Source organism: Meles meles, chromosome 3 (assembly GCF_922984935.1).
Source record: "Meles meles chromosome 3, mMelMel3.1 paternal haplotype, whole genome shotgun sequence".
Taxonomy (NCBI): Eukaryota; Metazoa; Chordata; class Mammalia; order Carnivora; family Mustelidae; genus Meles; species Meles meles.
Window position 1 is genome coordinate 97862737 of NC_060068.1, and position 13380 is coordinate 97876116.

Sequence of the window (13380 nt, forward strand, 5' to 3'; positions counted from 1 at the left end):
TGATAGCTGGTGTTTAAGCCAGAGAATAGCAAAACCCACATGTGTTCATGGTATTCGTAGGTGGCACGTTTCCCAGGAACATGCTAAACCTCAGCTGCTTTCATATTAAAACATCTTTTCTGTTCATTAGAGTAGTTTCAGATGAAAACAGATATGCAACTCTTGACCTAGTTGCATTGAATGTACATTTAGACTACTACAAAACAGAACTTTTCTGATTTTAGTATTTCTCTTGCATCTGTGTGTGCACTCTGCTGTATCCTCGGTTACTTGTAACTTGTTACCTCTTTATCTTTGTTTTCTTTTTTAAGATTTTATTTATTCATTTTGAAAAGAGAGCATGTACACACAAGCAGAGGGAGTTGGAGAGGGAGAAGCAGGCTCTCTGCTGACCAGGGAGCCCAATGTGAGACTCCATCCCAGGACCCTGAGATCATGACCTGAGCTGAAAGCAGACACTTAACTGACTGAGTCACCCAAGCGCCCCATCTTTGTTTTCTTTATTATTGTTTATTAACTGTGACATAGATGCATTCGAGACTGATCATTTGTCTACTTAATAGCTAAGGGCATGCAATTTGGAACCATAACATCTTTATTTTGAACACTGACTTCACCAGCTACTTACAACCATGAACAAGTTTTATAACCTTGCTGTACTAGTTTATTCATTTATAAAATGAAGAAAATGAATGCACCTGCGTTTAATGAGATTATGCATGTAAAGTGCTTAGTGCATAGCCTAGCACCTAGCCAGTTTAATAACCGGCTACTAACTAAAACCAGCATGGTTATTATTTTTTCAGTGCATTTATTTACCAGTTTCCACCTCTGTCCCAGGTATTGTTCTTGGTATTGAGGATATAAAGATGAAAAAGACACAGCCCTTGCTCTCAAGGATCTCATAGTCTAGTGGTATGAACAAGCTTAGACATAAAAAAATTAAAATACAGGGGCGCCTGGGTGGCTCAGTGGGTTAAAGCCTCTGCTTTCGGCTCAAGTCATGATCCCAGGGTCCTGGGATCGAGCCCCACATCGGGCTCCCTGCTCAGCGGGGAGCCTGCTTCCTCCTCTCTCTCTCTGCCTCTCTGCCTACTTGTGCTATCTGTCAAATAAATAAATAAAATCTTTAAAAAAAATTAAAATACCAGCTTGATAACAAAAACTACTAACCTTGTTGAGGGACAGTTTTTTTCCACTTGTGAGCTTTCATTCATGAACATAGATTAATAATAAAAACTAACAATAGCCACAGTACACTCTAGTAGATGTTGTATTTCAGGTATGTGTACAGTGCTATAAGAACAGGAAAGCAGAAGGGAAAACTGACTTATTATCAGGAAGCCCTTGTACCTTAGCCTTATCATCTTCATCAGACTTTCCCCCAAAAGGCTACTAAGATACATGTCTTTGCGGAAAGCTGACCAGAATAATGGGTGACCAGGTAGGTGCTAGAGAGGCTAAAGACTGTCTGTGAAATGGTAGCTGTCCCACTTTATGTATAGCTGTCTCTTACACATCTGTTTTGGACTCCCAGGATTTTGCATTTTTTTTTTAAAGATTTATTTATTTGCTTGACAGAGATCACAAGTAGGCAGAGAGGCAATCAGAGAGGAGGAAGCAGGCTCCCTGCTGAGCAGAGAGCCCCATGCGAGGCTCAATCCCAGGACCCTGAGATCATGACCTGAGCCGAAGGCAGAGGCTTTAACCCACTGAGCCACCCCAGGATTTTGCATTTTATGAGACTACCCTGTTCTTGACTTACATTGAGTAGGTTGAAAGTAGAATGACTTTTAAACATCATTATGAGAGACTATTACCCTTTGATATGAAAGGTAGAGTTGCCGTGTTCATTTCTGTTCATTCTCTACAAGACTGTGAGACAACCTTAGGAGTGACTAAAGTCTAGCCTGAAATGGGCCCTAGGCTTCATGAACTAAAGAGGAAAGACTTGGTGCACCTGGGTGGCCCAGCTGGCTAAGTGGCTGCTTTCAGCTCAGGCTGTGATCCCAGGGTAATGGGATCGAGCCCCACATCAGGCTCCCTGCTCAGCGGGGAGCCTGCTTCTCTGTCTCCACTCCCTGTTGAATAAATAAACAAAATCTTAAAAAAAAAAAAAAAAGAGTAAAGATTTGGAAATCCCCTGAAGCTTCCTTCCTCAACCCTAAACAATGAGAAGCTCTCTGAGAATGCTAGAACCAACCTGCATAATCCCAAATTCCTGTGGCTTCTTCATAGTTATGTCCAGCATCTAATTCAGGGTCTGGAATCCCTGGTTTGTTTTCAAGCTGATTGTCTATTTAAACCTAACCTTAGGATCTCTCATAGCTTGTTACTTGCATTTTAAGTGAATTTATCAACATTCAAGTTTATAAATTTCTATTCTTGCTCAGCCCATTTAAGAAGAGTTGTCCAAAAAATCACAAATGCTCCCTAATGCCAAATGTCCACTTTCCTAATTATGTTATCAAACTAAAGTAAAATTGTATATAATTTTTTTCTTATCCGTTTTCTTAACTTTCAAAATAATTTGTGTTTAAAATGAAAAATGAATAGGCTTATTGCCATAATTTAGTTGTGCTGAATTGTTTGGCTGAAACTTTAGCGATGATGGAGACCAGATTTGTGAGCCATGGAATATGTTCTGTTTGGATCTGACAGCTGGCTGCATTAAATATCTTGGAGCTTTTTCCTTCACATGGGGGTAGGAGGTCAGGAGGGTGGGAACAACAGTGGAAGAAAGCAGTCCACTTTATTTAATGTGCTGCATTTGTTTACTGATTCTAATAATAACATTGTACAGCTGTTGGAACAGTTGCCTTTTGATTTCCTTTTGTTTACTGTTTAGGTTTGTTAAGCTTGTTTGTGATACCTGCTTACTATCTGCCCTTTAACTAGCTTTTCTTCTTTATTAAATATGTTTTAATACTGTACCAGTTTCTTTCAGCCCAGGCATGCTTTGATGGTTTAACAAAGTCAATTTACTAAAAGAAAACCTTTTTTAATTGTGTAGGTCACAATTGAAGGTGACTGAAGGTGGCTGATTTTTGCTTTCTTGTCCCTGAGCTTTATTCTTTGTAATCAAATGTTTTGTAATGTGGTAAATAAATTACCTTAGAGGGGCACCTGGGTGGCACAGTGGGTTAAGGCCTCTGCCTTCAGCTCGGGTCATGGTCTTAGGGTCCTGGGATTGAGCCCCACGTCTGGCTCTCTGCTCGGCAGGGAGCCTGCATCCCCCTCTTTCTCTGCCTGCCTCTCTACCTACTTGTGATCTCTGTCAAATAAATAAATAAAATCTTTATCTTAAAATAAAAAGTAAGGGTGCCTGGGTGGCTCAGTGGGTTGAGCTGCTGCCTTCGGCTCGGGTCATGATCTCAGGGTCCTGGGATCAAGTCCCGCATCGGGCTCTCTGCTCGGCAGGGAGCCTGCTTCTCTCTCTCTCTCTCTCTGCCTGCCTCTCTGCCTCCTTGTGATCTCTCTCTCTCTCTCTCTCTCTGCCTGCCTCTCTGCCTACTTGTGATCTCTCTCTCTCTCTCTCTCTGTCAAATAAATAAATAAATAAATAAAATCTTTAAAATAAAAAGTAAATTACCTTAGAAATTAGTCAATTTTTGGTTAAGCCACCATTTATGTTAATTTACTAAATCTGTCAACAGATAGGGCAGCTTAATCTACATGCTCCAAAACAGTACAAAAAAAATTTTTTCAGACTAATTGTGAAGTATTGTTTTAGACAATACTTTTCAGACTAATTGTGATTTTGTTTTATCTAATTTCTGTGAACAGATTGGATACCTAGAAGGCATATACATAAAAACACACACAGCCAAAAGATAAATCTTGAATTTTGGTCAGTTTTCTTTTTTAGTCTATTCAGGCAGACTTAACTGCAGGTTTATTCAGTGTTATGGGAATTTTGTTCTCTTTTTACAGGTGAGGGACTTGTCCATTGCTTATATGCTGGTGACATTAACTTACCTCTATATTGGAGTCCTGGTTTTTGCTTCATTTCCTTCACCGCCATTAACCAAGGATTGCATAGAGCAGGTAAGGCACTAGGTGTACCTTCTTTGTGATTTTTATACTTTCCTATCTGCAGAGCAGGCAGGGTGATACAGTAGCAAGTTATAATACCAGACAGACCAGGGTTTGAATACCTTCTCTACTGTTTAATCTGCATATGAGATTTTAGGCACCTTCCCCATCCTTTCTAAACTTCAGTTTCCTATTCCATTAAGTAGTATAATACATACACCATAGATTTTTTAAAGAGATTCTTAAGAAGGTGTACTGCATGCTGAACCCTTGTGGTACTCGGAATAGGTAATTACTATTATGATGTACATAGTATTTCTCTTTGTTTGGAAAACAGTTACTGGTGGTATTCATGATTTATAAAACCTTTGCTAGGAATACATGCAACCTCCTTATTTTCCAAAGCCCAGATCTGGAAATGTCCTGGGTAATCTGGTGTCTTTGCTTATCAGTCCCCAATGATAGGTCTGATACTCATTTTTGTACAGCATGGTGGGCAGTAAAACAAATGTTTCGCTGTTAAAAAGAGAGGAAGAGATGGAAAGACTAGAAGAAAAGATTTTACCAAAAAAGTTGCCATAAGTAATACTTTTTTTGATTTGACCCATTATAAACTTAGGAACAGTGTAGTTTCTAGTTTAATGTGACTGACAAATTTCTCACAAAAATAGCATTTTACAGATGAATTTCTTTCTAGCCAGAAGAAATTCCTCTAATAAGAGTATAATGGAATATACAGTGTAATTTGTTATGGTGAATTAAAAGAGTTATTTCTGCATAGTAGTGTTAATAACGTTCTCATCTTTATAAGAGAAATGTTTGAATTATTACTGTTATGATATCTTGAAATGTTCTTCTCTTGATTTCCATGATTCCAGAAGTTCTTTGGCAGCCAAATGTTCGCTGAAAATTCCCCTGATGTGAACAATCCCGTATAAAGCCCACTCTGTTGGGAATAGGAATATCTATGGTATTCGTATGTGAAAGGAAACAAAAAATTCTGAGTAATTAACTTTCTTTTTAGATGCCAAACTAAAATGGAGAAAATCATGAAAGGAAATAGAAATAAATCCTTTCTTTTTAGTTATAGGCTATAGATAATAATGATACTATGTGATACATATACTCTCACATTCTATAATCTTTACTTTGGAAGTGCTATGATGTTTCAGGGAAGGAAAAGCAAGAGAACTAGTGAGGATCAAATAGCACTGAATTAATATTAATTCATAATTAATATGTAAGTCATAATTATATGAATTAATATATAATTCATAATTAATATTAAATAGCCTTTTTTAAAAAGATTTTATTTATTTATTTGACAGATCACAAGTAGGCAGAGAGGCAGGCAGAGAGAGAGAGAGAAGCAGGCTCCCTGCTGAGCAGAGAGCCCGATGCGGGGCTTGATCCCAGAACCCTGGGATCATGACCTGAGCCGAAGGCAGAGGCTTAACCCACTGAGCCACCCAGGTGCCCCAATAAATAGCCATTTAAATCTACTAAAACAGATATATGCTTGTACCTTACAGAACATTGCTTCTGTGGTTTTGTGAAGAGCAAGGTTTTCTTTGTTGTTGTTTTAATGTCAGATCAATTGCAGAATGATACTTAAGTAAAATAAAATAATAATGTGGCAATGTCAAATTTCTCTAAAAATTTCTAAACATTTCAATTTTTGTACTTAATTTACTGAAAAATAATAGTTCACATAGAGTTTGTGGATGAGCACTGGTCCACAAACCAAAACTTGAGTGGCACCTATGTTCCAAACAAGCAAAAGACATTCAGTTTTATAAATTTGTATGTACTAAGTTGATTTTTAACATTACTTCATTATCTTTCTTGGACTAGAATTTTTTAGACAACTTCCCTAGCAGTGACATCCTGTCCTTCATTGCAAGGATATTCCTGCTATTCCAGATGATGACTGTATACCCACTCCTAGGCTATTTGGCTCGTGTTCAACTATTGGGCCATGTCTTCGGTGACGTTTATCCTAGGTAAGGGCTCTTCGCTTGACCAGCAAGATGTGCCAAGCAACAAATGACTGTGCAAACAAGTCAGTTTAAAATGTGACTGATCTTTTTGCTATAAAAATTTACCTAATCAAAATGGTTACTAAGGATAGATCACAGGTGTTCTTTTCCCTGAAGAGCTATAAAATTAGAATCCACTTCCTTGTCCAGAATGATTTCAAGTTTGTTCCTTCTAGCATAGTTATGTCAGCTCTGATACCAACTATATTTATCTTGTGATTTATTTGCCATTAATCTACACATTGCCAAGAAGTTAATAGTACCTAGTACCTATATTAGCAATGTATAGCTAATGAGAAGCAATGCTTTTAATTATTGGTTATTGATATGTTCTTGTATATTTATTAACATTCTTGCATTTTTATCTAAATTGTAGTTGTTTAGAATTGAAGGTAACATATACAACAAGGTTAAGTTCCTATTTGCTTCTATAATTACTGCTATAATTTTTTTTTAAACATAACATATTTTTTTTTTAAGATTTTTATTTATTTGACAGACAGAGATCACAAGTAGGCAGAGAGGCAGGCAGAGAGATAGAGGAAGGGAAACAGGCTCTCCACTGAGCAGAGAGCCCGATGCGGGGCTCGATCCCAGGACGCTGGGATCATGACCTGAGCCGAAGGCAGAGGCTTTAACACACTGAGCCACCCAGGTGCTCCTAATTTTTAATCTCTTACTGGTGATGGACCGGTTTTGAGTCATTTTGAAAATCTGTTCAAAGCTGCTTACTCTCATCCAGGAGAAATTTCCATATACTGCTTCAGGGTTTCCCTGGAACTTCATTTTGGATTCCTGGTTAACTCCTGCTCTAAAATGAAGTTTTAATAGAGATTCACCCTAGTAAAAAATACCCAGTCCTAACCTATTTTACTTGAAATAAATAATTTTTTAAGATTTTATTTATTTGTCAGAGAAAGAGAGATCACAAGTAGGAAGAGAGAGGCAGAGAGAGGGGGAAGCAGGCACCCCGCTGAGCAGAGAGCCCAACGCCGGACTCAATCCCAGAACCCCGAGACCATGACCCAAGCCAAAGGCAGAGGCTTAACCCGCTGATCCACCCAGGTGCCCCGAAATAAATGGTCCTAAATGAAGAAACCTTTCAGATGAAAACTTTTTAAATTACATTTATGGTAACCAATTAAACAAGACGTCTTCATCAGTTCTTCTTTGAAGAGAATTGATGCCCTCTGTTCCTTCATTGAGAAAATAATTAGTATAAATATGTTGGTTTAAAAATAAAAAACTTATAAAAGCAAAAGTCAAGAGCTACAGCCTCTCCAGCATTGACAGTAGCAACAGTTACAGTTGTAACATTGCTCATCTGGAAGATTGGATTTTAGTACATACAAGAGTCCTGTTGTGTATATTATGCCATGTGTTGTATTTACATTCACCAAAGTAAAATAAATACAGTGAAGTCATAGATTAAAAAAATACTAGGTAAATGCATTATTCCTGTTTTCTGCCATTATTTTGCATAGTGGTGGCTGTTAGGATGTTTTTTCCTCTTGGAAATAATCTGGAAGTTCCCTTTCGTGTTCACATTACATTTCTTTCTCTACCACCAACAACACACTATCATTTATCCTACAGTTACAAGTCTTCTACAGACTGCATATTTTGGAGCATACTTTTTTTGGGCTTGGCACCTGCTTTACATTCTTAAAGTTTATTGAAGACCCCCTGCACTTTAGCTTATCTGGGTTATATCTATTAATATTTAACATATGAAAAATCAAAACTGAGAATTTAAAAATATGAATTAATTTATTTAAAAAGCAATAATAAAGCCATTAATTCTTTAAAAATAACATACTTATATAAAATAATTGTCTCCAAAAAAATTTTTGTTTCATATTTTCAAAACTTTTTTTTTTTTAAGTTACATTTATTTAAGTAATTTCTGTACTCCATGTGGGGCTCAAACTCACGACCCTGAGATCAAGAGTTGTGTGCCCTTCCAACTAACCCAGCCAGGTGACCTACTTTGCTAGTAGGTAATTGGATTCCCTTATCTTCTGCATTCAGTCTGTTGCAGTATGTTGTTTTCCTTTAAATATGTGAAGAAAATCTACTCTCGCATAGACATGTTGGAAAAGGAAGTACTTTTAATAGCCTTTTCAGACTATTGTGGATAGTCTTCTTTGATACTATGCCAAACCTTAACAAGTGGTAGTTTCTAATAAGTTAATTGAATCAGAAACTCACTAATATTAAAACCCATTCGTCTGTTGTACACTTTGGATCCTTTCACCTATGCATGTTTTTGTACCATGTTTAATCATTTGGAAAATATCATTTCACTGAGTTCTGCAAATCTTCCACACTTCATTATATAATATTAAAACCCACATTTATAACATTGCCCCCAGTTTCATTCTAAAGTCCTTACATACTGGAAAACTGTCAAGCTAGGGTGGCAAATACAAGCTGTCCAAAATTCTAATTTTTACTCAAAAGCTGAAATTTTAATCATTGGCCACACATACCACTAGTTGTTTTCTTTGAAGTGACAAGCTCATAATCATTCATTAAAAAAAAAAAAAAAAAGTCTGTCAAACACCCAAGTCTGAAAAACCACAGTTTTTGTCTGCCTTTCAAGTAAAAAAAAAGCAAGCCTTTCAAGTAAAAAAAAAGGGCTAGGTTGCTCTCCAGCTCAGTTGCCCAAGCACTTTTCCTCAAGACAACCATTATACTTCACTGTGTAGCAGATACTCTGTATTATGTACTTCCTAATTGGTCACACAGAATAGTAAAAATGATGTGTGTTAAAAGCATGAGATTTAATAAAACTAATAATTTTTACTTTTTTATGAAGGTCTGTTTTTTGGCGCATTTGGCAGTAAAGGCACACAGTATAAAATACACATTGGTGCAACTGCCTCTCCCTGTGCTAAGGGGCCAACAGTTTTACCCACAATTGCTTTTGCAAATGTCTTTTATGATTTAAAATTAGTATTTATCTCGGTGACTTCCTGAAAGGGTAATGGGAACTTCCCTGGGGTTCGTGGTTACACTGTGAGAACCACTTCTTTGGAAAATACACAGAATTATTTCCTTTTACAATACAGAAATAACAGAGGCCCAGCCATTGTCTCAAAGCTCTGAAACAATTTTAAAATTGGAGTTTATGGCTAAATAGCAAGATCTGGAAGCCTGAATATCTTTGTAATTCTTCAGAATGTATGACTAACTATTTATTTGTGCAAATAATTTTCCTCATTTTAATTCTCTCTGTAATCTCTATCTGGGATTAATTACCCTCTGATAACATGGCCTCACAAAGTTGCTTTGATGCATAAATTTGGCTTTTAAGAATCATCTTTTTGGGAAATGAAGTTGTTTCTTGAGCATCAAATTTTATCTACGTCCCCTCGTGGGAATGGATTTTCCTTTCCTTTTTCTTTCTTTCTTTCTTTTTTTTTTAAAGATAAAACGTCCAGAGCCACTGTCAAAAAAAAAAAAAAAAATTTTATCTACGTTATTTTTCTATTCATGATAAACACTGAGTATCTTTAAGTGGCTGAATCTGAAAAATGAAAACCTGCCCATTTTGCCTTTCCTTTAATATAATTTATTTTCCTAATTATAAAAATAAATACAAAAAATATTATGAGATATAGAAAGTGTATTCAATACAGAAAAGAGGGAAAATTGCTCCAAATTCCAAATCATAACGTAATCACTACTGCCTTTTCAGTGTATTTCTTTCTGATATTTTTTCTAATGTTTTCAGATTTTCTTGGAGTAAAAATCTACCTAGCTTTTTTCCAGGTTGCCCAGATGAATTTTTACCATCTAGGTAACAATGATAAGTTATTTTGAGTAACCTTTAATATATTCCATCAAGGAAGTTGTTACCTTGCTGTATATATAGGATACTTCTGTTTTGCCATAAATATCTTTATGTTAATAGCTCTTTTCTTATTTTTGTTTATTGTCTTAAGGTATTCCAAATGGAATTATAGAATAAAGAGCGTGAAGTCTGATACATACTACCAGTTTGATCTATGAATCTTAACCTATTCATATATTTGCACAAAAGATCCAGGGTCACTGTGCCATCACCAGCATTGAGTACTATCGTTGTCTTCTATTTTTGCTGTGATTTTATTGTCAAGTTTAAGAACATTCTCTTTTGAAAGATGTTAATAATGAATTTTATTCTCATATTAATGGTTATAATTTGACTGTTTTTATTTTTCCTCCAAATTTTCTCCTCAACTTCTAGCATTTTTCACGTGCTGGCTCTTAATCTAATTATTGTGGGAGCTGGAGTGATCATGGCCTGTTTCTACCCAAACATAGGAGGAATCATAAGGTACACCCTATAAGGGAACTGTGTCCCTTCATGTATTGTTCTTTATTTGTATGGTTTTCCTGTCGATACTGTCACTGTGTTGTTAATTGTATGAAATTCTTGTGTTTAAAACTGGTAACATTCAAATGTAGTTCCCTGGTATTAGTTAAGGTGCTCATTTTCTTAACATCACACTGCTTCTTCTTGATTCTAGAAGCCCCTTTATCCCTTAGACATCTTTCCCTTTCTCTTTTTCTTTTTTTCATCATTTTCCTTTGTACCTTCTTTATCCAAAATAAAAAATTTTTTAATATATAGTATATAATATCTTGAGTACCTAGAGGTCTCTCATTTATTAAGACTGCATTATAACTTTTTAGGATACCTGAAATATGTTTAATAATAAAGACAACCACTGTGCTGTTTTTACTTTTATTTGCATTTATTTTATGCAGAATTTACTCGTGGGCCATGAGTTTTTGTTTCTTGGTTTCTTCTGGGGTATCTTTTTCTCCTGTGCAACTTCTTCTTCTGGTTTAGGAACAGTCTGCTTCTTTTCAGTAAGGATCATCTCAGTGTGCCTGTATTCTAACTTTTTTAACCTATTTCTACTTAAGAACATAATTTCACTGTGAGTTGCAGTTGGAGAGTAAGAGTTTAGGTAGGGGTTTAAATCCTAGGTGGCTCTTTACTTAATATACTTTCTTTAAAAATATTGTGGTAGGTTGAATAGATGGGGAATAAAATTGTGAACTTAAGGAAGAAGGGTTTCCAGTGACCTAATTTCTCTTCCTTGACCTCTAGAAAGTAGGGCTTGAGTCACTTTTCTGAAGACCCTTACCTAAAATGTAGCAAGAAACAAAAGGAAGGAGTATTAGCCTGATGCTTACTGAATATAATCGGACTTACAAATTTCTGCGAAGCTGAGGATAGATTAAGGTACAAGAAAGTTCAGGTTCCTCTGTCAGTCTTGTGTTGAGTTATTTTTGTTACTATCTTTGATAATTATGCTGCACACCACAGAGGTACTCATCTGTTCTCATTCTTAAGCAGATGCTATCAGTCCTTCAGAAACTCAGAATGCATAATTAGTTTATAAAAGATCAAAGATAGGAAGCCTATCTCCAGATGTTTCTGAGGAAGCAGCCACAAACATGGAGACACAGAAGAACTATGGAGATTGGAGAGATGAATCAAAAACTCTGTCAGGCAGATGCTATAAAGACGAACAGGAAATAATATTTTATATTAACTTAGGAAGTAGAATGTTTTCAACTCAAATGCTTTATGCAACAACAGTTGAATCACAAATAACTTTGTTGCACTAGCAGACTGAAGAGGTTTTAAATTGTAGTGTATTAACCTTAACTATAAATCAGAAAAAGCAAAATGCAAGATGAATATTTAACCCAAAAAGTTTGTATTTTGCAGGTATTCAGGAGCAGCATGCGGCCTGGCCTTTGTATTCATATATCCATCTCTCATCTATATGATTTCCCTCCGCCAAGAAGACCGTCTGACATGGCCGAAGTTAATCTTTCACATTTTCATCATCATTTTGGGCCTGGCTAACCTGATTGTTCAGTTTTTTATGTGAAATACTCAATGTCTTCTCAAGATCTTTCATGGCATTTTGAACTTTGACAACAGTTCCACATAAATTGACTTGTAAATGCTGTTGTTGCTGTGATTCTAAGTGTTTTCCTAAGATAATTTGAAAAAAAGGGGGGAAGGGAATAGTGGCCCACGAATAAGTAATTTTGACTAGAGAGGAGAAAGGGGCAAGAAGAATGATTTTTGTCTCTCTTCATATGCACCACCCCTTCATTCTCATTGTCTTTTCTGAGCAGAAGTGTATGCCCTTAGGAAAAATCATGCTGGTTTTTGCTTTTTACAGATATAAGTTGGGTGGGTTTATTTTGACTATAGAGTAAAGATTCTCAGGGTATCACAGCAACTATTGCCAGATGCTATTTCTGTTTTATGTTTCAATGTATTCACTTTCATTTTATTACTTGCTAGACAATTTCTGCAGTTTATCCAAACATGTACTGTTTAGGTCAGTAAACTGAATACCTCATTTGTAAAAAGAAATCTCCATGACATCAGTGTTAATAGAGTGAATTCTTAACTACATCCTTAATCTCTATATAAAAGAGAGAAAGAAAGAATGTCGGTACAGGCTCTTTGGTCATGAACCTTACACAAAATAAATGAACTGGGAGAGTTTTTTGCATCTGACTTCTTTTTTCTAATCTAGTACTAGTAACTTAGGTCAATATTATAGCTCCCCCAGCCATATTTTGCATAGGAACCAGTATAATTGTCCCCATAGGCCCAAGTGAGCTCTTTGGCTTTTTGAATCCCTGAGCATTGCATAAGATGTCATGACAGGACCAATGGGGAAGCATGTAGGAAGCATGGAAGAGAATGTTGGGTACATGACTCCCTACAGAGAAGAAAGAAAATGGAGAAGGGGCCAGAAGAGTGAGGCTTCCTTCCCAGCATATGTGAGGGGTTGAAGTATCTCTTTACCACAAGAAAGGACTAATCATTTTTGAGGTAAGACTTCCAAAAAAGGGGGATGCCCTCTTCCCCCACTGGCCACAGCCTTACTTCTTAACTGGCATGGTAGAAGTTAAATCCCCATAAGAAAACCTCTTTGGATCTGAGAAAAGGATTAGGGAATCTGAATTCTTCTTTTTTTTTTTTTTTTAAAGATTTTATTTAGTTATTTGACAGAGAGAGATCACAAGTAGACAGAGAAGCAGGCAGAGAGAGAGAGAGAGGGAAGCAGGCTCCTTGCTGAGCAGAGAGCCCGATGCGGGGCTCAATCCCAGGACCCTGAGACCATGACTTGAGCCGAAGGCAGTGGCTTAACCCACTGGGCCACCCAGGCGCCCAGGAATCTGAATTCTTGAAATTAACTCTCCTCTTTTGCACTGAAACTAAAATCTGAACCAGAATTCAAATCCGTATCTACCATGTAATATAGCCTTCATG

General features: G+C 36.5%; 1 protein-coding gene across 3 annotated transcripts in view; it reads left to right on the top strand.

Annotated features, from left to right (window-relative positions):
• SLC38A9 (solute carrier family 38 member 9) overlaps positions 1-12548 on the top strand; it is an 86770-nt gene extending 74222 nt beyond the window's left edge. For all 3 annotated transcript variants that reach the window (XM_046000077.1, XM_046000078.1, XM_046000079.1), the window contains 4 exons: positions 3934-4047; positions 5890-6038; positions 10309-10398; positions 11809-12548. In XM_046000077.1, the coding sequence (XP_045856033.1) occupies positions 3934-4047; positions 5890-6038; positions 10309-10398; positions 11809-11974 (519 nt within the window). In that variant the 3' untranslated portion in view covers positions 11975-12548. The remainder of the gene's footprint in view (positions 1-3933; positions 4048-5889; positions 6039-10308; positions 10399-11808) is intronic.
• Positions 12549-13380: the final 832 nt, after the last annotated feature.